A 24,921-nucleotide genomic window follows, 5' to 3' on the forward strand; every position below is an offset into this window, starting at 1 on the left:
ATAAGAACTAAAAACAAAATAGGTTTAACTAGTTAGTATTGTATTGTGTCACATGTGTTACAGCTGACAGCGCTTTATTTTCATATTTAACCCTCGCTCTATTTGAAATGGATAGGACCATTTACTCAATTATCAATTCGTTTGTTAAAATTTTTATAACATACACAAATCTCAATCATGATGCAGGATTATTTGGACTTGTGTTTGACTGACAAATTTATATAGTGTAATAACAATACACTGATGATGTCAACAGTTGTTCATTTGATATAAAACATTTATCATTTATTTATTGCACAATAGGATTCAATAATTTATGAGGTAAAAAATACTCTGTTTCTTTACATTTTTATTTTTCTTAACAAAGGTAAAAAGTTAATAACATCAACAATAAAAAAAAATAGTAATACCCTCACATAATAATTATGACCAGAATATTTTAACAGATCTTTCAATTGGACGTCTACATGTCGGACATGCTGTTCTTTGATTTTGTGGTGAATATTGCTGCAGTCTTATTACACATTGTTCACAACAAAACACATGACCACAGGGGGAAAACACTATGTTTCTGACTTCTGTACAGCATATCCCACATATCTGTGTATTCCTTGATTTGAAGTCTTCTAATTCTGAAATATATCGAAGCTACCATTTTAAGACAACTGATCGATACTATGTATCATAATCATATACATAAAATTTAAGTGATAGTATAGGTGCCAAGGAGCATTAATTGCACATGTTAGATTTTAGGAAATACTGATACCAAATCTCAGAATGCAATATGCATTCAAATTAACAGTTGTGTCTTATTCTCTAACAATGTTTGAGTCATAGACCAAAAAAAATCATACTGACCCCATTGTACCCCAAACTTCAATCAAGTGTCATCAAGGTCAATGCACCATTTGTCATTTATTGAAATCAACAACAACAAAATAAAAAAAAATAATGTTTATTTTTCATAACATTTTTGCATTTGTATTGAACGTAATCATTTTAGTTATAGTTACTTCAATAATTGTTATTTTACATTTGTAATATATCGTAACGATAAAGGTAAACTGTTCCACATGTGTGTGCCAGATTACATTAAAGATTTCTTGAATTATTGCGTAAACCCCTGAGGGTTTACGCAGTATATATTGGACGAGTGATGTAGTCTTTCGGAACACCGGATGTTAGTCGGAACACTTCTGGTCTTTCTATGACCACCTTTCAAATACATGCGCAATAGCTATGACCACCTTTCAAATGCATGCGCAATATCTTACAAATCTGTTGAATATGCATTAGCATCTTAAGTTGCTATAGAGATATTTTACGTATGATCTGAAATTTATTATGATATAATATTTTCTTGCACATGATTACAAGCTGCTAATATTAACCTACATGCGTAGTATTTTAATTAGTCAAACGATGTAACCAGCTGTGTTTAGATATGAGATAAGATTTCATGTAAACAATGCGCTTTATATTCTGAACGAGAATAATTAAAAATAAAATCTTTAGAAAGAGTTTTAGTAGCATTTTATTTTAGATTTTACGTTTAGTGAAGATGTACATGTTGTAAAAAGCAAGCTATTTATTTTTTTATACTGAAATTAAAGGGAAGTCTTTCTTGAATATGATTAAATTACAGTTATTTTTTTTTTGGTTAAATATTGCAACTTTAATAAAAAAAAAATGGTTATTAAAAATAAAATTAAATAGATATTGAATATGAAAAAATAAAATATTTTGAACGAGAACAATTAAAAATAATATCTTTAAAAAAAGTATTAGCACTTTTTGAAATTTTACATCTAGGATAGACCAAGGACATGGAAATATAATCATAAATACGTGCCTCAAATAGGTGTAAAAACGAGGATTTAAAAAAAAATCGTTTATTGAAAATAACGTTAAAATTAATTATGAAAGTTATGTCCGTATTTATTTTCATTAATATTGCAAATTTAAAGTTATTTTCTTTGTTTAAATATTGCAACATTACTTACTTTTTTTAATTACCTCTGAATCCTTTTCGTCATTAAAATGCGACTGATAAGTATAGATATTCAATATGAAGGGGGACAAAATAACCGTGACTGAAATCTAAATCTAAAATTTATTTTAAAAAAATACACATTTGACCATGCAGATGTAAGAGCAATGAAACAACGAATTAAATGTGCCACTTTAATTACGACTGATAACCTAAAAATGAATCATGCATGCATTTTTAGCAGACTTAACCAGGTCGGCGATAAGATATCGAATAAAAAAAAGATATCGGGTTTGGTGTCAATGAGACAACTATCTGCAAGAAACCAAAATAACACAGAAATACAAACTATGGGTCACCGTACGGCCTTCAACAACAGGCAAAGCACGTACCGCATAGTCGGCTATAAAAGGCCCCGAAATGACAATGTAAAACAATCAGTCAAAAAAGAAAATTAACAAAGTCCGTATCATCGTATGCGTAACTTAGTTGCTCACCAGAGGAACTTTACGCAAGCGTTTAAACACGCGTTCCATAAGTTTGAAGTACGTCGAAATGCAAAGGTATACGCTTGGTGAACGCTTTTACTTCAGGAAAATTTTAATGGAACATAAAAAAAATCATTCAGCTCAAGCGTTTGTCAAACGTATATACATGTACCTGTAAACTGCACGCACATAATATACACGCTACACGAGCGTTGAAAACGCTACAGATAAGTTTTAGACACGTTAAGGCGGCACATTGCATACAAAAATACTCGTCGCCTTAAAGCTTTTATTTAGGAAAAGAAGTCCGATACGGGTGAAACTTCATCAAACCTACAGAAGATATTACACCCTCTCTAACCATGCAACATGGGACTAGACATAGAAGTACAGGAACTACTCACATTAGTTTGAGCTGTACAAGATCTACAAAAATATCCCGCCTGCCTCAAAGGTGCATATAGGATCGACCATGGTCCAGCACTTATGATACAAATACCAACCAGAGTTACAATGACGTGGTAGTAAGTCTTTAAAGGCCACCGAGCGGCCTCCAAAAATGAAAAAAAAAACTACTATTTAGTCGGCTATTAAATGCCCAGACCATTAAGATTTAAAAACAAAAATCAAACAAAACTAAACAGCCTTATTGATAACAAAATAATTTACGAAAACAACTTGACCGACATGAATTATGAACAACAATCACTGTACTACATGTTTCTGGCTTTAGAATGGACATTGGCACATAAACAATGTGGTGACCATAAACCCAACCCTCCCAAATGAACCAAACCTTAAGGACAACACATCGCAAGAAAAAACTGTAAAATATCAGTTGCAATTCGCGTCCCTAAAATTATGGGTACGTTGCACAATAATCACTTACATAAAAACAATAGACACAAATCACTGAAATAATCGCACTTACCGAAAGCTATTTCAAAGCTAGTGAACATGTAGACGAACCAGTGGACATAGACGGACTGGTAAACATGTAAACAGACGGGCGAATGTGACAGACTTATTGACAAACATTCACATATAGACAGACCTGCAGTTGGGAATGTAGGAAGACCAGGAGAAACGCTAAGGTACGCTTTACGCACACCCAATACACGCTTTAAGCTCGTTGTGCACACGATACAGATATGATTGACAGGTTGAATGCATCAAAATTACTAGCGTTTTGGTAGCGTGCATGATTTTTTTTACCTCGGGCGACGTACGTCGGATCTATACGTTGATGTGTGAAGCCGGTATTACATTATTTAAACCACTAAACAGGCAATGTCAGTTTCTAATTCTTATGCACAACAAAAGTAATATAAGACAATAATCTTTATTAATCAATTATCTAATATATATATAATGCCAAACAAGCATTTGGGTTTACGATTGCATTTCTTTTTTTAAAGAAAGCAACTTGTTCAATTTTGGGTGTAGGGTGTATGAGGTTTCCTTGAACAGAATTTAATAAAAATGAAGATAAATTGTCAAAGAGATTTAATACTCATAGACATGTTTAAACTTTGTATCAAGGAAACATTGATGAAAAACATAAGAAGGAAATTTTTATATTAGCATGCCAACATATCCGGTTTCTTATAATTAAAATGTAGTTACCATTGTTTAAGGCAAGTTGTTTTCTTTCAAGTTTTTTAATTTCTATGTCACGCTTTTTAATCTCATTATCACGCTTTTTAATCTCATTATCACGCTTTTCAATCTTATTATCACACTTTTTCAGTTCCTCTTCATACTCTTCCATAATCAATAAAACTCCATATATCTGCGCTGCCTTGGGTTCGTTAATTCGTTCTACATGTATGTCATTTTCTGTAGAATATAGTATCAAATGCTATAATAAATATAAGTATAATTATAAGCAATTAAATGATAGCACTGCCTTGATAAGAAAATTTAATGATTTTGATTAAAGAAGCATTTAGCAAATACAATGTTGATTATTTCCCTTTAACTGTTAAATACCTGTTTAAAACAGAAACTCAAGATTTTTATCATGGAAATCAGTTTGCTTTATTACTTTATTTTCTATCAATAACAGGAGATTACGAATGAATGCCAATCTACAGTGGAACTGTCATACAAGTTCCAAAGAAAAATACACCAATTAACATGTTAGCCTGCCATTTTAAACATGAAATTGAGAATGTATGTTCGTGGTATAATAACATTAATTTCGACATTTTCTCTCTTTATTATTTTTTTTTCAACTAAATGTTGAGGGGAGTACCACTCTTCCTCCTCACATAACACATTTTAAAATTCTAATTTTAACATAATCTTTAATTTAATTGATGGAATTCAAGAAAGTTTCTAGTAGAATATAACCACCTATATTGAAAGCAAAAAAAGGATTTATGAATATCACCAGAACAAAGTGCATTCAGAATCTTTTCCACATGCTGTTTTTTGTTTGGGTCAGTGGCTATTTCCAAAACTGCTCTTGTAGCTGTAGATGCTGTAAAAAGAGAGTTAGATGACTTGTGGTTAACAAACTAATAAGTGATTCCTTTACAATGTTTACTATGAACCAAAATGAAACTGTCCAAACAAGTGGTTTAAAAACAAACACTTCATTTGTAATATTGTTACCAGAAGTATATAGAAAACAAATTTGGTTAAGCATTTTCAATGAATTTATGATAGATAAACAAACATGAAATACACAGAAATGAACCAGGTCTAGTCTTTGATATTGATACAGAATGTGCATACTTCATTTCCTGTATAAGAATCTTTGTAAATTTAGATAAATTCTGACAAGATATTTTCAAGAAGATGCAAAAACATATTAATTAGAGAAAGAAATAATTCCTACGTATTTCTACAGCTTTGCTGTCAGGCTTCATGCTTTAAAATGAACTATTATAGCTACGTTTATAAAACGAATCAGGCTAAATTTATTGGTTAATGTGTAATGCATATGAAACTAAATATTAATTAAACAGTTATTGTTATAAACCATGAATGACTTCCGTTAATGAACACTATTTTATGAAAGAATTAAAATTTATATTTACCAAGGTATGGATGAGTATTTCCTCCTGAAATAATGTTTGTTGATCCACTTGTGTTTCTCAAGTCTAAGTCTAAATCTTTAAGCACCTCATCTGAATATGCTACAGCACCTCCTTTAATATGAGCAAATTCATATTCAGTACATGATAAAGTCGTATAGGTACATATTGATTATTGCATCACATTTTCCATATTGACCCTATGAACAATTGAAGATTCATTTGTCTTACTAATTTATTTTTTTTCATTTCAATAATATCTTCATAATACGTCTTCATAATTCCTGTAACCACATAAGTTATTTTTCAACTTTAAACAGACACAATTTGTTTTTAGCAATAACCAACATTGTACATGGCTTTCCAAGTAACAGGATTTTTGTAAATGAATAACCTGCCCTGGTCAGAGCTGCAAATAATAAATGGGGAATGTTTCCACGGGACACAAAAGATCCCACCGCTTACATATAAGGTTATAAAGGGCAAGGCTTAAAAACTGTGAAAGTGAAGCTACCCAAGTTTGTATTTGATTTGTGTTTTGTGGTAATAAGCATGGTGTATAAGTTTCACTTATTGGGATGTGTCTATTTTTTGTGTTGCATTTTGTCGGGTTATATAATGCATTTCGGTTGTTTGCTGTAATTAGTTAATATCTCAGTTTTATCATGTATATCTTTTGTATAGTCATTTTATAAAATTTACACTTGCAAAAGTATCAATTATTCTAAATAAAACGGATGTTCTGGTACATAACAGAAAACTCTGGCCGTTTTTGGCACAACTTTTTTGAACTTTTGGTCTTCGATGCTGTTCAACTTTGTTCTTATTTTGGCTTTCAAACTTTTGTATCTAGGCGTCACTAGTTCGCCTTGTGTGGACAAAATGCCCTTCTGGCGTATTAAATTTTAAACTTGTTGCCTTTTGTTAGCTATTATTCGTGTGTTTCTTTGTCAATTGCGTTCTTCTATTTATTTATATTGTAGTCCTGTAATGTTGTGTTGTCATTTTAATGTTATATTTATTATGGCCATACCAGAGGGAGGTTTGGCATGCCACAAAACCAGGTTCAACTCACCATTGTTTCCTTTAAAAATGTCCTGTACCAAGTCAGGAATATGGCCATTGTTATGTTATAGTTCGTTTCTGTGTGCCATACATTTTCACATTGTGTTTCCGTTGTGTCGTTTGTTGTCTCTTATTTTTTAGTGTGAATTCACATTACTATAAGACGTGTCACGGTACTTATCTATCCCAAATTCATGTATTTGGTTTTGATGTTATATTTGTTATTCTCATAGGATTTTGTCTTATGCTTAGTCCGTTTCTGTGTGTGATTCATTTTAATGTTGTGTCGTTGTTCTCTTATATTTAATGTGTTTTTAGTTTGTTACCCCGATTTTGTTTTTAGTCCATGGATTTATGAATTTTGAACATTTTCATAACATTTGGTTGAGACAAACTTATGTTAAATAAAGGGAACAAAGAATTCAATTATTTTCCATTTGTAAAAGAGTATAACTATTGACCGGTATAAGTAACACCACCAGAATTCAAACCTGATCTGGGTTTTGTGATATACAAAAAAAGATGTAATATGCATTGTGTCTAAGTGTCATAAAATTTGCTTGAGGCAAACTAAAGTTATAGAATGGAAACGAAAAATTCAGCAAATTTTCCATTTGTAAAGGAGCATAACTCTAGAAATGTATAAGTGACGCTACAAAAAATCATCCTTGATCTGTGTTTTGTGAAAATAAGCATTGTATATAAGTTTCATAACATTTGGTTTAGGCAAACTAAAGTTAGAGAACATAAACCAATTTTGGGATGTATGAGACATACGAATGGACGGAATGTTACAAACAAGGGTAAAACTTTATGTCTTCTCCGCTACGGCAAGGGCATAAAAAATCTTCACTAGCAACGAACATTTTCCAACACAATAAGAAAGAAATAATTGCGTAAAAAAAGTGTACATAGCTTTTTAGATGGTAAAGTTGCAAAAAAATCTGCAAGCATAGCTAGAAATGGTTGTCCCTTTGCCAGTAAATATATTCCTTATCAAATTTTATAAAACATAGAGATGTGTTTGTATTTTTGTGTCTTTAATGCTGTCATTTGCAGTGTTGCTTTCTATAACTTAAGATTCCGATTTTTTTTTGGTTATATTTCACATGTCAAGTTTGTTTTATATAAGTTTACTACAAACTGTATATAGCGAATATAATACAAAGCTTACCAAGTTTAGGTACTGTTGATGGCTGCTTATGAAGAAGTGGCTGAAATATAATTGAATAAACATATTTATGTAACTGTGAGATATTAATACTTTGTGACAGGATTTTTTTCATTTAAGTAGTAGATGATAAGACAGTGGTAAGCGTTTGAAGTAAGAGGGGGATTGCAATGTCAGTTCAATATTTAGAAGAACAGGTACTGTAGAACAGAATAGACATTTGTGTTGGTGTGTTAGAATAAATAAATCATTTTATTTTTATCATGAAACGTTTTATTTGCTATATATATATATTTTTGAATGCATAAAATCCTGTAAGAATCATGCCATGTTCAATGATTATTTTAACACCGGTATGCATTATATTTTTCAACATTTTACACCTCACTTATGCTCAGTATAAAGATATTTACAATTTTAATACCTACTGATGTTAAAATGAGCATCGTGCATGGCATGAAAAAAATATTCACTTCTACTACTCATGGTTGTTAACCTTTTTATTCTATTAATGTGTCAGAGGACTGTCATGTTCTATCTACCTCTGTACTGTAATCATTCATCCAAACACATTTATGATTACTGAATAGTAAATGTCAATCATCTTTGTAACCAATATTACCTAGGCCTGAGTAGAAGATAATGACTCTTGCACAACCTACTAGTGCCATTTTCTTAATAATAGTCAAAAGATAACCTTTTTATGTTGATTTTGTTAAAAAAAACAACAACAACAAAAAACAGAACTATGATGTACTATTTACCATTTTTGTCTCAACAAATTTGCAATCAGGGCTGTGCTTTTTATGCTCAATCCATGGGTTCTCATGTGGTTCCCATTTTGCAAGCATACTCCACAAGAGAAGCACTTCACCTCATCATTTGCACCTGTATAGAAAAAACCAGCACTTGCTAAATCTACTGGGGTCTGTATTTTTGGCCAATTACCAAAAGATGAGAGTCTTACACTATAGTCTGTATATCTAAAATCATTATGACTTTCTTCTTCATTACTACATTGCTGTCCTTCTTCTTGGATTGGTGTGAACTGCAATATAAAAAAGGCATGAAACAATAACAAACACTTAGTATCATAGTGTGAGGACTACACCAATATTGCATGAAAGTATATTTTTCTTAACTGTCTTCAGTACTGACAACTCGTTTTTTACTTTTTACTGTCAAAGAACTGTGATGAACCCTGATTGAAGGTATATGGCTAAACAATCTCCATGGAGATGAGATGTACCAATGCTTATACAACTGCATAACAAATACCTTTGATTTATGATAAGTTTTTCCCTTTAAACAAACCTGATCACAAACATTAACTTGTAAATTACGTAAACGTTTATAGGTTAATGAACCATGATGAGAGAGTAGGGCTATATGATCTAAATGAAACGATACTTGCAAATGCCAATATATAACAAATATTATGACTTACAATTGCTAGTTCATCTTTAACTGAATGAGTCACAAACTAATACATGTAAACTAATTAATCCTCCTGATCTGACCTATTCACAAATTAATACATGTAAACTATGCAAAATGTTCATAGTCAACAGACCATGACTAAGAGGGCGGGGCCAAATAATCTCCACGGAAATGAGATATTACAACTGCATACAAAATATCATTGACCTACCACTAAAAGTTCCCCATAAACTGACCTCATCACAAACTAATACATATAAACTAAGCAAAAGTTTCGAAGTCAAGAGACCATGACTAGGGGTGCAGGGCCAAATAATCTCCATAATTATAAGATGAGCCAATGCTTATAAATACGACTGCATTTCAAATATCATTGACTTACCACTTGTGCTTCACTATAAAATATAAACCCAATCACAAACTAATACATTGAATGCCCCACTCACACTATTATTGTTTATGTTCAGTGGACCTAACGTGAACTAAGTTTCTGGAACTAATCAAAAACTACCTTGACCAAAAACTTTAACCCGAAGCAGGACAGAAGGAGAACTGACTGACGAACAAACGGATGCACAGTCCGAAAAACATAATGCCCACAAATGGGGCATAGTGGATGGGGCATAAAAAACTATGTTTATGTCATGTATATGTGACATCATGCTATTACTACCAATGACCAAATTTTTAAAGTTACAGCAGCAGATCCAGCCATTTTAAAAAGGGGTTCCCAACCCAGGATAAAGGAGGAGGTTCCAACCATATGTCAACATTCAAATGCATTGCTCTTCCAATATAAGGGGGGTCCGAGAGCCACCCCACCTCATCCCACCTCTTGATCCACTACTGATTTACATAATTTTGATGGTTGACTGGTCTGTCATATAGTTTAGAGTGACTGAAATTATAATATATTGATAATATGCTTTTATAAAATTATCTTCACTGATCTTTTAAAACACATTTCATTAACAGATACATATGTTTGAAAATGAGGTAAAATCTATTTTCACAATTATTAGGTCATCAAAATTTGCAAAGATCCTCTTCACGCCGGTGCTAGGGGCCATCTGTTGAAGCCCTCATCTTGACCTTGAGGTGAAGAACAACAATAAAAAATATTGTTGCTTTTTTTTTTGTGTATTTTCTGCTGTACTGATTTTGTCATGAATGGATACCCTATATGGTCATTTCCTTTTTTTCTATTATACAACTGATACTGTACTATAGAATTAATCTTTAAGGTTATCACAAACAAATTATGACAAATGAAAATGAAACTTTATTAAGACTAAGTTTGCTCCCACCAAGCCAATCTGTTTCAGATGTTAAGAGGTTTCAAAATTTATAGGAATAACAATTTCATAGTATTGGCACACTAGCTATTTGGAATGGCTAGACATACATGTATAAAGCTTCTTACCGATGCTGATGAACTATAACCAGTATCCAACAAACTTCTACTTCGTAATGAATTACCAGGCCTCCCTTTTGTTCTTGTTTCTTCACTTCTTGGTTCATTTTGACTTTCAACATTTGATGTCCTTCTAATCCCAATAGAAAGACAGTTCTCATTTTCAGACCTGATTTCCCTCATTTCACTACTTGCAAAATGACAAGAAGGAGATATTTGTCTATGGATTTCCTGATCCCTATTGTTGTGATTGTCTATCCAATAAATACCACATTTATGACATTTACACTGTCCATTGTCAAAATAAAAGCCTGCTGCTGCGAGTTTTATGTAACTGATGTTTGGAAGAAAATTTAGAGGACATCTTGAGAAGGTAAAAAAGCGAGCATATTCCAGGTCATAACATCTATCAATTGGCATACCCATGGAAAGACGTCGGTAAAACTCCATTCCACTCATCCTTATTCCATTTAAACTTCAGCACCTGTAATAATGTGTTAAAAATTATATGACTTTCAAAGACTTTAGAATATTTTGATAAAGTTTGTTAGTTTGTTACCCCGATTTTGGTTTTTTGTCCATAGATTTACGAGTTTTGAACAGCGGTATACTATTGTTGCCTTTATTTGTCCAATATCAGAAAACAATTTAATCAATGATTTCAATTAAGTTTAAAACTGAATAGAACAATGCTTTCTGAACACATATATAAAAGTCTTTGAAATTATATACTAATCTTCGTAAAGTGGCTTAATCTAGAAAATGCTGGCCACTATATAAAAGTGTGACCATTAACTTAAGTACAAAACACTCCAAAAATGACATTTGTTCAAAGTGTTAACTTAGGCAAAATGAAAGTAATACTTGTTGTACCGCTAACCCTTCGTACACTTATTTCAGGACCTACCCTTATTCCTTTTCGTCAATTTTGAACAATCTCTATTTAGGTCAATTGGTTTCCTTTATTAAATTCAGTTGAAACATTTTGGAAAATAAAATTATGTGCCTACTTACTACCTATACTATTTTTTTCATCCTGTTAGCAGTTCGCAGAAACAGGGAATTATTTTGTGAGTCTTATTTAAAAGTATTATATCATATTGACATCACTGTCATATATTCATATGAAATAACCTTTCTTGAAATCTTAATTGTGTTTAATCAAATCGAAAACTTGAATTCAAATTCTTATTTTACCATTCATTTTAATTATTCAACAAATTTGTTCATTTAATGAGGTTGGTTCATGTTGATGTCAACCACAATCATTTGTAGTTCAGCAAATTCATTTGATCATCTTCGTTTCAGTATTATTACTAGATAAATTTTAGTTTCTCTAACTTACAATTCCGTTTTAAAATTATTACTACATTGTCAATAAATGGGACTGCTGACAAAGCTATGCAAATAACCTACGTTGGCGTCACACTGTCTATGATACACCTCTCAAAACATTGAGCGCCAATTGACTCATTCCAGTTTCCTGTCTCAAGATTAAAAATGTGTTATATTGGGCTACCAGTTTAAGATATGGCAAATTCCCAAATTTCGATATAACTTTTTCAAATAACGAAAAGACTGTACTTTCATGTTCAACTTCGTTGGAATAATTGTAGATTCGATAAAACAAAACAATTCTGTTGGAAAAATATGATATTTTAAAACGTACTTGAGAACAACAATATGGGAACAGACCGTCTCTGACTTAGCGCCGGATATGCTACACATCTAATAGAGTTGTGGCGACCGACAGTTAATATGTGACAATTACAAAATTTGCATCTTTAAAGGGAAGAAAGCTGACCTTTTTGTTGTAAATAATCTAAATTGTTAAATCTGTAAAGAGATCATGAATATCATTAAAACCCTATTCAATATTTTCAAGGCGAAATTTATTGAAATGAAATGAAATAAAAATGTCACCAGTGTCAGATTCGGTGGGAGTACACATGCGTACAGGGATAATGTTTGAAAAAAAAATCATTTTCTACTCTCCGTAAAATTAGTTCCTTTGGCATCCATATCATTTTGGCTCTAGTTACACCACTGTTATTTTTTACATACCATTTTATAAATGACATCGGTTCAAGGTTTTAATAACAGTTAAATGAATCTTCTACTTTTTTTTAATGCAATTGAAGAATTGTATAAATGTACTTGTATTTGAGCATGAACAATTTATTGTTGATTATTTTTTATTGAGAAAATTATAACACTCAAGATGATCAAACTAAGTTGTGGAACGGATGTCATTTATAAATGTTGATGGTAAAGTGTTGTACTGTTATTATTACTGTTTGTATTCTTTTTAGGTGCTGTATTGGCATACCTGATAAGATGTTTATTCAATTTTCCATGCATACTTAATCATCATTTTACAAGCTTCTATATAATAATTATTCAACCATAGAATGTTGGTCACATCATTTTGTTGACATCAATATCAAATAATATAAATAATGATAATATAACTGATATAGTTTAATATCTTATAATCTACAGTCTTTACAGTCACTTGCTTACCAAAGGCAAGACTAATGAACTACCACAAGTACAAATGGTCATTCAGATAAGAAAACTTAGTTATGATGTTATGTACATACCCTGCTTTGGCAATGAATATGACAGTTGTTTTCCGCTTCCTTCCTTATTATGTTTATATATCTATAATGCCCTTTCACTGATAGTTATCAAAGGCACCAGGATTATAATTCAGTACGCCAGACGCGCGTTTCGTCTACATAAGACACATCAGTGACGCTCATATCAAAATATTTATAAAGGCAAAACAAGTACGAAGTTGAAGAGCATTGAGGTTTAAAATCATACTATATTAAAGGTCACAAATATGTATTTTCTGTTTCCAATAAAATGAGAAAATAATTTATAACCCAGTTCTCCCTACTTTAATTCGTTTTTGGTCAATTTTGAACAATTACTTTTTTTAAAAAGTCAATTGGTTTTCTTTGTTTTATTCAGTTGAAACATTTTCGAAAATAACATTATTTGCCAACCTACATGTAACTACCTACACATTTTTTTCATCCTGTTGCAGAAACATGGGAAATATTTTAAGTCTTATTAAACAGTTTTACATCATATTTAAATCACTCTAATATATTTATATCTAATAACCTCTTTTGATAATTAAATAAATCGGAAATTTAAAATCCAATCCTTATTTTAACATACTTATCTATTATTCAACAAATTTATGCATTTAACGATTTGCATTTTTTTTTGTTCCACAAATTCATTTTATCATCTTCATTTCAGTTGTTTTACAAGATAAATTTCAATTTCTCTAAATTTACAATTCCATTTTATAATGATTGTCACATTATCAATGAATGGGACTTCTGACCAAGCTGTGCAAATGACCCACGTTGACGTCACACCGTCTATGATATACCTCTCAAAAAATTGAGCGCCAAATTTGACTCATTCCAGTTGCTCTGTCTCTGGATTTAAACTGTCTTATATTGGTCTACCAGTATGTTTCTACAGGTAAACCTATTTTAAAATATGTCAAATTCCCAAATTTCAATAACAACTTTTCATATAATGAAAAATCTTTACTTTCATGTTTTACTTTGTTACACACCAGATTCCGACTTAGACAAGGGATAAATTCGATATCTACTTTCATATCTATAGATAACAAATGATATCCTGATATTGTTTCCTTTGTTTTTCTGTGTCAATGTGTGACAGAGTATGACTCAAGTCATTCCTATGCTCTTAAGTACCGGTTCCCATCTAGGTACAAATACTAATTTATATTTTAACAGATTATCCATTTTGTAATATTGCAAAATTACTTAAGGTCTTCGATTCATGACATGAGATTTGAGGTTCTCATTAAGGACGTTTTTGGGAAATCTAGAGGTCCAAGTAATTTCATATCACAAATGTTTTGGCATTATAAACTTACACATAATCACTTAAAATTCTTAGTAATCAAAACTAAAAAATGAACTATTGGGAGACTCAAATTCCCGAAAGGGGGATCACTCAGGTTCCTATGTTCAGAAGTTTCTTATACAGGTGTGTCGCTGTAATGGGTCTGTATTTGAGCTGTCAAATATAAGATTGGGTGGAAAATATTTTACATTCAATATTTATGATGACATGAATGATTGCAGTTTCAATAAAACAATGAAATTCTGTTGGAAAAATATGAATTGGTGGGCATTTTAAAACGTACTTAAAACCCACATTTGAGAACAGATCGTCTCTGAGTTGGCGCTTTACATGCTACATATCTAATAGAGTTGTGGCGATCGATAGACAAAATGTGACAAGTACAAAATTTGCATTTTTATAGGGAAAGAAGCTGACCTTTTTGTTGTAAATAGTTGTTTAATCTGTATATAGATTATGAATATAATTAAAACCCTATTCAAATATTTTAAAGGCGCATATTTATTGAAATAAAACAAAAATGTAACTAGTGTCAGATTAGGTGGGAGTACACATGCATACAATGAAAATGGTTGAAAAAAACATCATTTTCTACCCTCCGTAAAATTTGTTCATTTTGCATCCATATCATTTTGGCCCTAGTTACACAACTGTTATGTTTGACATTCATTTTCATAAATGACATCCGTTCAATGTTTTAACTACAGATACACGAAAATATTACTTGTCTTTGGTGCAATGTAAAACTTGTATAAATGTACATGCATTTGAGAATGAACAACTTGTTGTTGATTATTTTCTATTGTGAAAATTATAGCACTCAAGATAATAAAACTAGCTTGTTGAACGGATGTTCTTTATAAAAGTTGATGGTAAAGTTTTTTGGTTGTATTGTTAAAAACAATATGTTAACTTTTCTCTTGTGCATTTTTGGGGGTTATATTTGTATTTGGTTTCTTTAGGTTCTATATTGGCATACCTAACAGAAGGTTATTAAATTTGCCATGCATACTGAATCATCATTTTACAGGCTTCGAATTAATAATCATTCAACCATAGAATTTTGTTGAAATTCATATTAAATAATATAAATAATGATGATATGACTGGTATAGTTGATATTAAATTTTTTTTTTTATAATTTACAGTCTTTACAGTCACTTGCTTACCAAAGGCAAGACTAATGAACTACCACACGTACAAATGGTCATTCAGATAAGAAAACTTAGTTATGATGTTATGTACATACCCTGCTTTGGCAATGAATATGACAGTTGTTTTCTACTCCCTCCCTCAACACACAACATTTACTGAATTTTATTTTGCACACAGGCATTCCATCCACACTTATGATAATTTTAAGCATGCTTCTTGTTATCCTCCACGATTCTAAATCACTTTTTATATTTAGATAAGAAGTCTAGAAGCTAAAGATTTCAATTATGTTTATATATCTATAAGGCTCTTTCACTGAACCAGTTTAAAATTACACTTATAATGTATAAACCAAATATTGATTTTCTTTTTAAACATAAAGTGTTTGTGACTTACCCAGTTCCCCCTACAGATAATCACTTAACCTTAAAAAAAAGATAACATCTTAAATAAATAATTCTTGTGTTAACCACTTATAGTCTGATTATTTGATTTGATACCTGTATGTATCATATTTTCACAATTTGTCAATACATGATTTGGATGATTGTCTCAACTTTTTTTTTTTCTTAAATTGTTACATTATCGTAAGATATGCTTAATTTTGAGTCGAGTAATATTTTGCAAATGATCCTACATGAAATAGGATACAATTGAGAAATATTGTTCTGCTAGAATTAATCTAAACTTTTTCAAAGCAAATTTTTATTTAACAGAATACTAGCTATCCAGCTATGTTGATAAGTCGTTCACCTAAAGATATTTTCTTTATATTATTTCTGTAGACTTAGTTTTGATTTTAATTACCATGTATTGTCAATCTTTGGGGATATTTCAACAGGAAACCTCATTTTTTGCCATCCCTTTCGACATCAATAGAATTTTGTATGAATATTTACCTACAGTCATGATGATCTTTTTATAATGATTTTTTTTCTATGAATTGTATTTAATTTACCTACTCTATATTCCTGAACAAAATTAATGGCATGGACATCGTTTTTTCATATAGTTTTTCATTCATTTTGGATGGGTTTTTTCGCGGGAAAATCGCGAAAGACGTAAGGAACTTGTCATTTTGAAATTCATAAAAATATGATTTGCCTGAGCTGTATTGCCTGCCACAAGATTGATGACGCTAAATGGAATGTACACAAAGCAATGGAGGCCAGAAGTGAGATTTTGTGAAGTTCAAGAATGTTTTTAGACATTCGGAAGTCAGGATTGAAACGGCCATTAGAAAATTGGCATGTTTGAGCAATACTTGAGAATAACAATGAAAACGTACCTTTAGACATGTTTTTTTATTCAAAAGAGTAGGAAAAAACGGATCCTGCACTGATTTTCTACGCTGAAAGTAGCAAAGTGACGTCAATGGGTAGTTTCTCCGTGTGTTAAGTTCAACCACAAATACCGAACGAACTAACAAGATGAACGATTTTAGACTACGGTAGATATGTACTTTTGTCCAAAGAAATATCAGGAAACATGCAATTAAATTAATGATTTCGTTTAATATTGTTATAGAATCCCAACAAATAATTTCTTGTAATGTGACAAATGAGCAGACATGCGCACTCCACTACTCAAAATATAATTCAAGTACAACTTTTAAATATCTTACTTTCCGTATGACTAACCTTTATTTTAACATACTGATATAAATAACTAAAGAAAATTATCATATTCATTGAAAGTTTAAAAAGAAATGAATACTTAGTACATTCGAAGGTAATTGTTAGTGGACCATATTCATAACAAACGTATACGTTAAAGTAAGGCAAAGTAGTAACATTGTTTTCTTTGGATTGATCAAAGGATTAAAAATCAAACTCTGTGTTTAAACAAAGTTTGTTTGGTAACACTTTTTTTTATATAAGTTCTATTCCCAACTGTCACCTTTTGTACAATATATAGAAGATAAACTGTAACTGTTCTTTGACCACTTTAGAATGTTATAGTACATTTACTGTTTTGTGTAAGAAAAACTTGATCAATACTATTTATCCTCTAGTACATTAATTGAAATTTCAATTACAGATGTACATTAAATTCATATTGCGATAATGTCAAAGTAGCTGGGGCGACTTCCTCCCTCTTGGATTTCTAAATAGCTGATAGCAATCAGTTTAGATCTTAAATGAAATGTGCAAGTTACAAAAGTAGGATGTAACTCATGTGACATACTTTTCATGAGAATATAAACAAGTTCGCATACATTGAAATGTCTCACCTCCTTTACTAACCATTAATCTTATGTTGACATTCCTAAATGTAAAGTTTTACTACAAGTATCACATACACTTAACATAAACCAGAAAAATGAGGCCAAGATCAAATAAACCGAACGAGAAATACATGTACACCTTTCAATCATTCAATACATCAAATATAGTTGACCTATTGCTTATAGTTTGTAAGAAATAGAATTAACCAAGAAAACTTGACATTGACAAATGAATCATGAAAATTTGCCGATCTCAAATTGATTTATTTATCAAGTTCAAATGACCCTTGAGACTGAACCTGTGTACTACATCAATGAATTTGTCTGGCCATTTCAAACTAAAACTAAGCTTTACAGTTATATATATGGTGCAAGAAAAATCGGTACCGTTAATTTTATTACTACCACTGGGTCGATGCTGGTGGACTATTAGTCCCCGAGAGTATCACCACCCCAGTAGCCAGTACTTCGGTATTGGCATGAAAATACGGAATTTTTGTGTTATCAAAATTTGCTGTTACAAAATGATAGAAATTATTATAAATTAAGGAATGTATCTCCCTCATGCAAAGCTCTGATTCCTTTCACGGATTTGGCTATACTTGTTGGACCTTTTGGATTATAGCTCTTCATCTTTTATATAAGCTTTGGATTTCAACTATTTTGGCCACGAGCATCACTGAAGAGACTTGTACAGTCCTTGGATGGTGTAAACATCCCACTAACACCATACACCATTACACCATACACCGTGCACCATACACGTTACACCTTTGCACTATACACCTTACACATTACTACATTACTATTATTGTTTATGTTTACAGCTCGAGAAAATAAAATAAAAAGAATTTCGTGTTCAACCAATGAAATGTCGAACACCATCATTCACACCATTCCCGATCGCACATTACACAATCACACCATTCCTCAAACACCATTACAACATTCCCCTTACACCAAACACCATAGCATCATACACCTTACATCATTGCACCATATGACATACACCATAACACCATACACGTTTTTTTGGGAAGTTTACACCATCCAAGGGCTGTATTGTCGAAATGCGCATCTGGTGCAAGAAAATCGGTACCGTTAATTTTATTACAGGTGGGGATCTCAATACCTTTTAAGATATTCTAAGTCTCAAAACGACAAGAGTTGGGTATTCCCACTGGGAAGTTTTTTTTGTCTTTCATTCTTTTCCACTTGACATGAAAACTAAAAAAATCTATGGTTAAAGGGTATGTGAATATCTAAACCATTTTCAAGATTATTTTGATATTTTGAAAAGGCAAGTTTCGGGTCCAGTGTATTCTATTTGATATGTCTTGTCATGTGGAGCATTATTCCATTATTTGATTTTCCTTATCTTTTACGGTTTTTGAGTTATTTGAAAAGTAATGTTCAAGGTCATGAAGAACATTGACGATAACCGACAAGTTGGTCATATGTTCTGAAGACCCAATATCTTTATCACTTATTACTGTTCTCAAGTTATAAACATTAAAATATAAGTAACAAATTTACATATGGTTCTTAATAAGACCACACACACCTTTTTTACGCTCCCAAAATGTACATTCTAAACCTCAAATCAGTCAAAATTTAGTTTTGATTTAGCTAGGAACATATAAGGAAATTGTAAGGATTTCTGAAAAAATGTCGAAAACAAGTTCAATTGTGAACAACCCGGAATAATAAAATTACTAGTAATAACTGACCAAAAACAATGTTTTGGCAAAAATCACCCTTTTTGTAATACTGCAATTTTTAGGTCAAAAGGGGAACTTAGAGCACTAACCTGAGTACTGTGCATTTATTATTAACAAAATGAAAAAAAAAATCCATTTAACTTTACATGCACTTCATCTTGGAATAGTTTATTCTATAAATTTAGGTAGATGTGACAGCATTAAAAATCAATAAATTCCTCATTTTAGAATAGTCTATGTACATTTAAACAGTTATCTGAATGGTTTTACACTACTAATTTTGGGACCCTTTATAGCTTGTTGTTCGGTGTGAGCCAAGGCTGCGTGTTGAAGGCCGCACATTGACCTATAATGGTTTACTTTTTTAAAATTGTTATTTGGATGGAGAGTTGTCTCATTGGCATTCACACCACATCTTCCTATATCTATGATCATTTTTCAATGTACACCTATATACAATAATGATTCAATTTGTCAGGTGAAATTTCCCATTAATTCCTTACAGAAGATTGCTATATTTTCTTCATAACTAAAGAAAGAGTCTACCACTTATCCCACTACTAAAACAGTTTTTCAATACAAATGTACAACTCACCATTGTTCAGGTTCAGTAGTACATACATTACGGCCGACACTCGGCTAACCGAGAGATTGGTCGGTTAATCTATATTGAGTATGCGGCTATATCGGCGGTTGGTCTGTTAATCGGGTTGGCTAAAGTCTGTTAATCAGGTGTTATCGGGAAAATCATTGAAAGTTCAGCATGTTTCATTGTATAACTTTTTAAATATATTTTCATCATAAAAAGTATTCATGTCTAACAAAACAATTCAATGTACTGAATTCAGTGGTGTAATTATTATTTTTCTAGCTTCGATGTACGATCTATAAAATGAAAAGGCGGATTACTCATCAATAAATATATACACATTTTACACACATAAAATGTACACAAAATGACACATTGGTTAAATTTACTTGCATTCAATATTTTGAACATCGAAAAAAGAAAGGCATTATGTTTGTTAACCATGTTGATATCATTGTGTGAAAAATCTACACGAAAATCTTTATTTTGGTGTCATAAATCAATCTTTATTTAAAACCTGGACTGTTAATGGGTCGGATGTATAAAACCCGGTCTGTTAATTGGTCTGTTAAGAGTTATGAATGGCAATAAAAGTATAATTTAATTGATGTATGGGGTGTTATCGGATCAAATGAGTAGGCTCAAGACGAGCGGCTTAAATATACGAAAACAACACATGAGCAATGAAACATAACATATACGGAAACAACACATGAAATTTAAAATTGATAAAAATGGTTTCAAAAGGTGTAATATTAAAGTAATATTAATTTCATCCAAGAATGAGCGCATATATCATGTTGATTCTGTTTAATTGTCATGAATGACACAAATTTGTCATCTACATTGGTAACCAGTATATAAATCAGAGATAATCGTCGTAATGTAACTAAACATCAGTAAGTAAAATATATTGGGATGACAAAATATGAAAAATGAAGAAAGAATAATGAGTAAGATAAATAAAATGTAGAAAAACATGACATAACAATTTAAACAATACAGAAATAAACAATACCCCCAATCCGGACCCTCATGGAATACACGAGAATCTGGATGGAAACGCAGAATATCGAATAATATATAAGGACAGTAGAGAGTGATACATTGCTAAAAACGAGAGAAAAAAATACTTGTTTAAGAATACACACATGAAATACCGTTGGCTGTTGAAACAGTAACGGATTGCGATGTACACTTATATTGGTGACAAATTCTAGAAGTTTACATGCGGACAACTATGGTGGCAGATTAATGCCATTTTGCGTTTTAAAAAGCGCTTTAGCGTTTTCGCCTTACATATTCTATAGGGCGAAAACGCGAAATTGCAAAGTTATAAACGCGAAAACGCGAAACCGATTTCTCGTTTTCGACTTCGCGTTTTCGCGTTTTTGACTTCGCGATTTCGCCTTTTCGCGATTTTGCGTTTTCGCCATATAAAATATGAAAGGCGAAATCGCGAAAAAGCGAAATGGACTTCACCGGCCACCATAGACAACTGTAGTTCTCCTCTGCACTTATGTAGAAAGGAACTAAACGGAATAAAATGAATTGAAACTTAAAATAACCAAATGTAGCTGCATTCGCTCCTTTCCGTTTACTTCTTTAGAGTGATTTGTAAACAACATATGATTAAGTAATAGAAGAAAAGAACCAATTGGATGATGCTGACGAATTGGGGTTTAACGTCCAGTGACAAATATCATGTCATATGTGAACGAGAACACGTTATATGTACCCTGTGTTGTATTAGAAAGACACTTTCGGAATTGAGAACGTGCTACTTCGAACAGACACAAAAATAAGGCTGATTGAAAACGTCAATAAAAAATTCATGCATATTCCAGAGGCCAATCCATATCACTCTATATTGAAGTGACAACATCCTTCAATAAAATGCAAAGAAAGTCAAAATAAAAATGCTTTTTCTAGGATACTGTGGCACCGTATTGTCATTTTTGTTTACTCAGGAACATCTCATTCTTAAATTATTCAAGGGGAAAATATAAAGGTAGCAAAATTATTGTCGTGGCTAAATAACTCGTAACTGACACAATTTCAATTGTCCAACCCATTAACAGACTTTATTCCCATAAATTTCACTAAAACGTGGTATTATTCACGTTATTTTACAATTATGAAATATTTACTAATGTCAATTTATTTTTTAGAACCACAGTACTATTTTTTGTCCTTTAAATGATACATGTATCTAAATTTGTTTGTTTCGCCTTTTATTAAAAAAATTGCTATGCGTATAAGCATAAATACTACATACCTGCGCGACGCCTTTTAGTGTGACTGAAAACTGCGCAGACTAAGAAATGTTTTTACAAGTGCAAAATGTTCTATGATAGATATCATTTTGTCAGACACTTTTCTTTTTTTGATTTGGTTCTTATAACATGCCAAAAATCTGTATATTTAATAGAGTTTAACATTAAATTAAGCGTTTTACTCTTAACAGACGTATAACCAACCTGATTAACAGACCAATCGCCCATATAGCCGCATACTCAATATAGATTAACCGACCAATCTCTCGGTTAGCCGAGTGTCGGCCGTGAAATAGAAAGGGACTTAGTTTTTTAGTATTCAATATATTTCATAGAGTCGACAAAAATTCAAAGAATTCTAATATCAAGAAAAATGTGTGGAAAATATTTCTTTGACTTATAAATGGACAAAGAAGTCATTATAGCCTTAAGCACTTGAAAGTAAATCCAAAAAATAAATATACTTACCAACTACAACTAGCGTATTTCTACCTTTCAACTCCCTCTTTTTATAACCAGTGACAATACACACAATTGATTTAATTCAATGACATCGATCTTTAAAGTTTACCACTAGCTTCACTTCATTTCTGGCAATGTAATTACTTCAGTGAATACAGTTAAACAGATAGTATATTATAACAAATATTCATCAAAACAAATTCAACTACTTCATGCAATTTGTGTGCTTAAAATCCAAAAACGAAAAAGGACATGACACTGCTATTGACTTCCTTTGTTACAAATCGTTACAATTTGTTCATAATTTGACAAATTTTCTCTGAATGAAAGGACAGAAGTAAACCTAAGTAATAATTATCATATCTTTTGAAGGAATGTCAATATGTCTATCAGTTAATCAAAGCGCTGTAAGCGCTGAAGGCAGTTAACCAAAAACCAAGGCAACCGTAATTATGAAAACTGTGGCAATGTTGCCTCAACATTAAACATTCATATATAGTACATTCATGTTTATCTAATGATTTATTTATTAAGGCAAATAATTTATATGTTATCAAGGTTTCGAAAGCAATGCATATATCAATGTATATTTTTTATGGTGAGTCTGCAGTGGTACAAGTTCCCAATGATTGCAGTTGTTCTACTTGGTAGTTAACCTTGGTTTTATTTGACTGCTAGAAGTTCAATTTGACTTAGTATGAACATGTAATGGTATGAATGGACTGGTTTCCCTGGAAAGAAAACTGAGTTTGTGTTCTATAGTACAAAAGTTATGAGACACGAATCAGACAAATGTTCACTACAACAGGGATCAAAGGTGAGGTCTGACTGACCTGCCAATAGTAAATGTAAATGATTTGTTATTTTGTCCCATTTATATGAATATATATAATTTAAGGGTGGGATCTCATCGGTTTTCAAGTTCTCAAACAGGTAGGGGTATGCAGAGGATTTAGGGGGCAGGCCCCGCCCCCCCCCCTTTTGGAAAAAAATTGGTTGCTTATATAGGGAATCACTGAAGCGTGACTGGAGCGGGCCCCTCTTAGGTCAGTCAGTGGGCCCCACTTATGGAAAATTCTGGATTCGCCACTGTGGGTAGGGTGACCCTAGGGACTTCCATACATTTCATTTTATTTGTTATATTGTCCCATACATGAATATATATGGTTTAGGGGTAGGGATCTCATTGGTTTCCAAGTTCTCAAACAGGAGGGGTAGGGTGACCCAAGGGACTCCCCCTATATTTCATTTAATTAGTTATATTGATCCATACATGAATATATATTGTTTTGGTGTGGGGATCTCGACCGTTTCCAAGTTCTCAAACAGGAGGGTTCGGATGACCACAGGGACTTCCCCTATATTTCATTTGATTTGTTATATTGTCCCATACATGAGTATATATGGTTTAGGGGTAAGGATCTTGACCATTTCCAAGTTCTCAAACAGGAGGGTGAACAGTGACCTCAGGGACTCCCCCTATCTTTCATCTGATTTGTTATATTGTCCCATACATGAACATATATGGTTTAGGGATGGGGATCTCGAACATTTTTAAATTCTAAAACAGGAGGGGTGGGGTGACCCCTAGCGACTCTTCCTATATTTCATTTGATTTTTCATATTGTCACAAACATGAATATATATAGTTAAGGGGTGTGGATCTCGATCGTTTCCAAGTTCTCAAACAGGAGAGGGTCGGATAACTCCAGGGACTCCCCCTATATTTCATTTTTTATTTATTATATTGTCCTATACTTGAATATATGCAGGGGCGGATTCAGACGGGGGAGGGTTGCGGGCTTGCACCCCCCCCCCCCTTAAATTTGCAAAGCATGGGTTGTTCTTAGCTTAATAAAGAATATTCCGATAATTTTACCTCAATTTTTTTTAGCCTCGCTCTGCTCGGCGAAAATTTAAGTTTGCGCCCCTCCTAACCTAAAATCCTGGAT

General features: G+C 32.1%; 1 protein-coding gene across 1 annotated transcript; it reads right to left on the reverse strand.

Moving 5' to 3' along the window:
- Positions 1–423: 423 nt before the first annotated feature.
- Positions 424–11,074, reverse strand: LOC139518658 (E3 ubiquitin-protein ligase XIAP-like). The gene is made up of 7 exons (XM_071310132.1): positions 10,625–11,074; positions 8,636–8,809; positions 7,765–7,804; positions 5,529–5,639; positions 4,877–4,966; positions 4,108–4,320; positions 424–632 (listed from the first exon to the last, which is right to left on the reverse strand). Exons 1-7 carry the CDS (start codon positions 11,072–11,074, stop codon positions 424–426), a joined length of 1,287 nt encoding a protein of 428 aa, XP_071166233.1.
- Positions 11,075–24,921: the final 13,847 nt, after the last annotated feature.

The sequence above is a fragment of the Mytilus edulis genome, chromosome 4 (genome assembly GCF_963676685.1).
Source record: "Mytilus edulis chromosome 4, xbMytEdul2.2, whole genome shotgun sequence".
NCBI classification, from domain to species: Eukaryota; Metazoa; Mollusca; class Bivalvia; order Mytilida; family Mytilidae; genus Mytilus; species Mytilus edulis.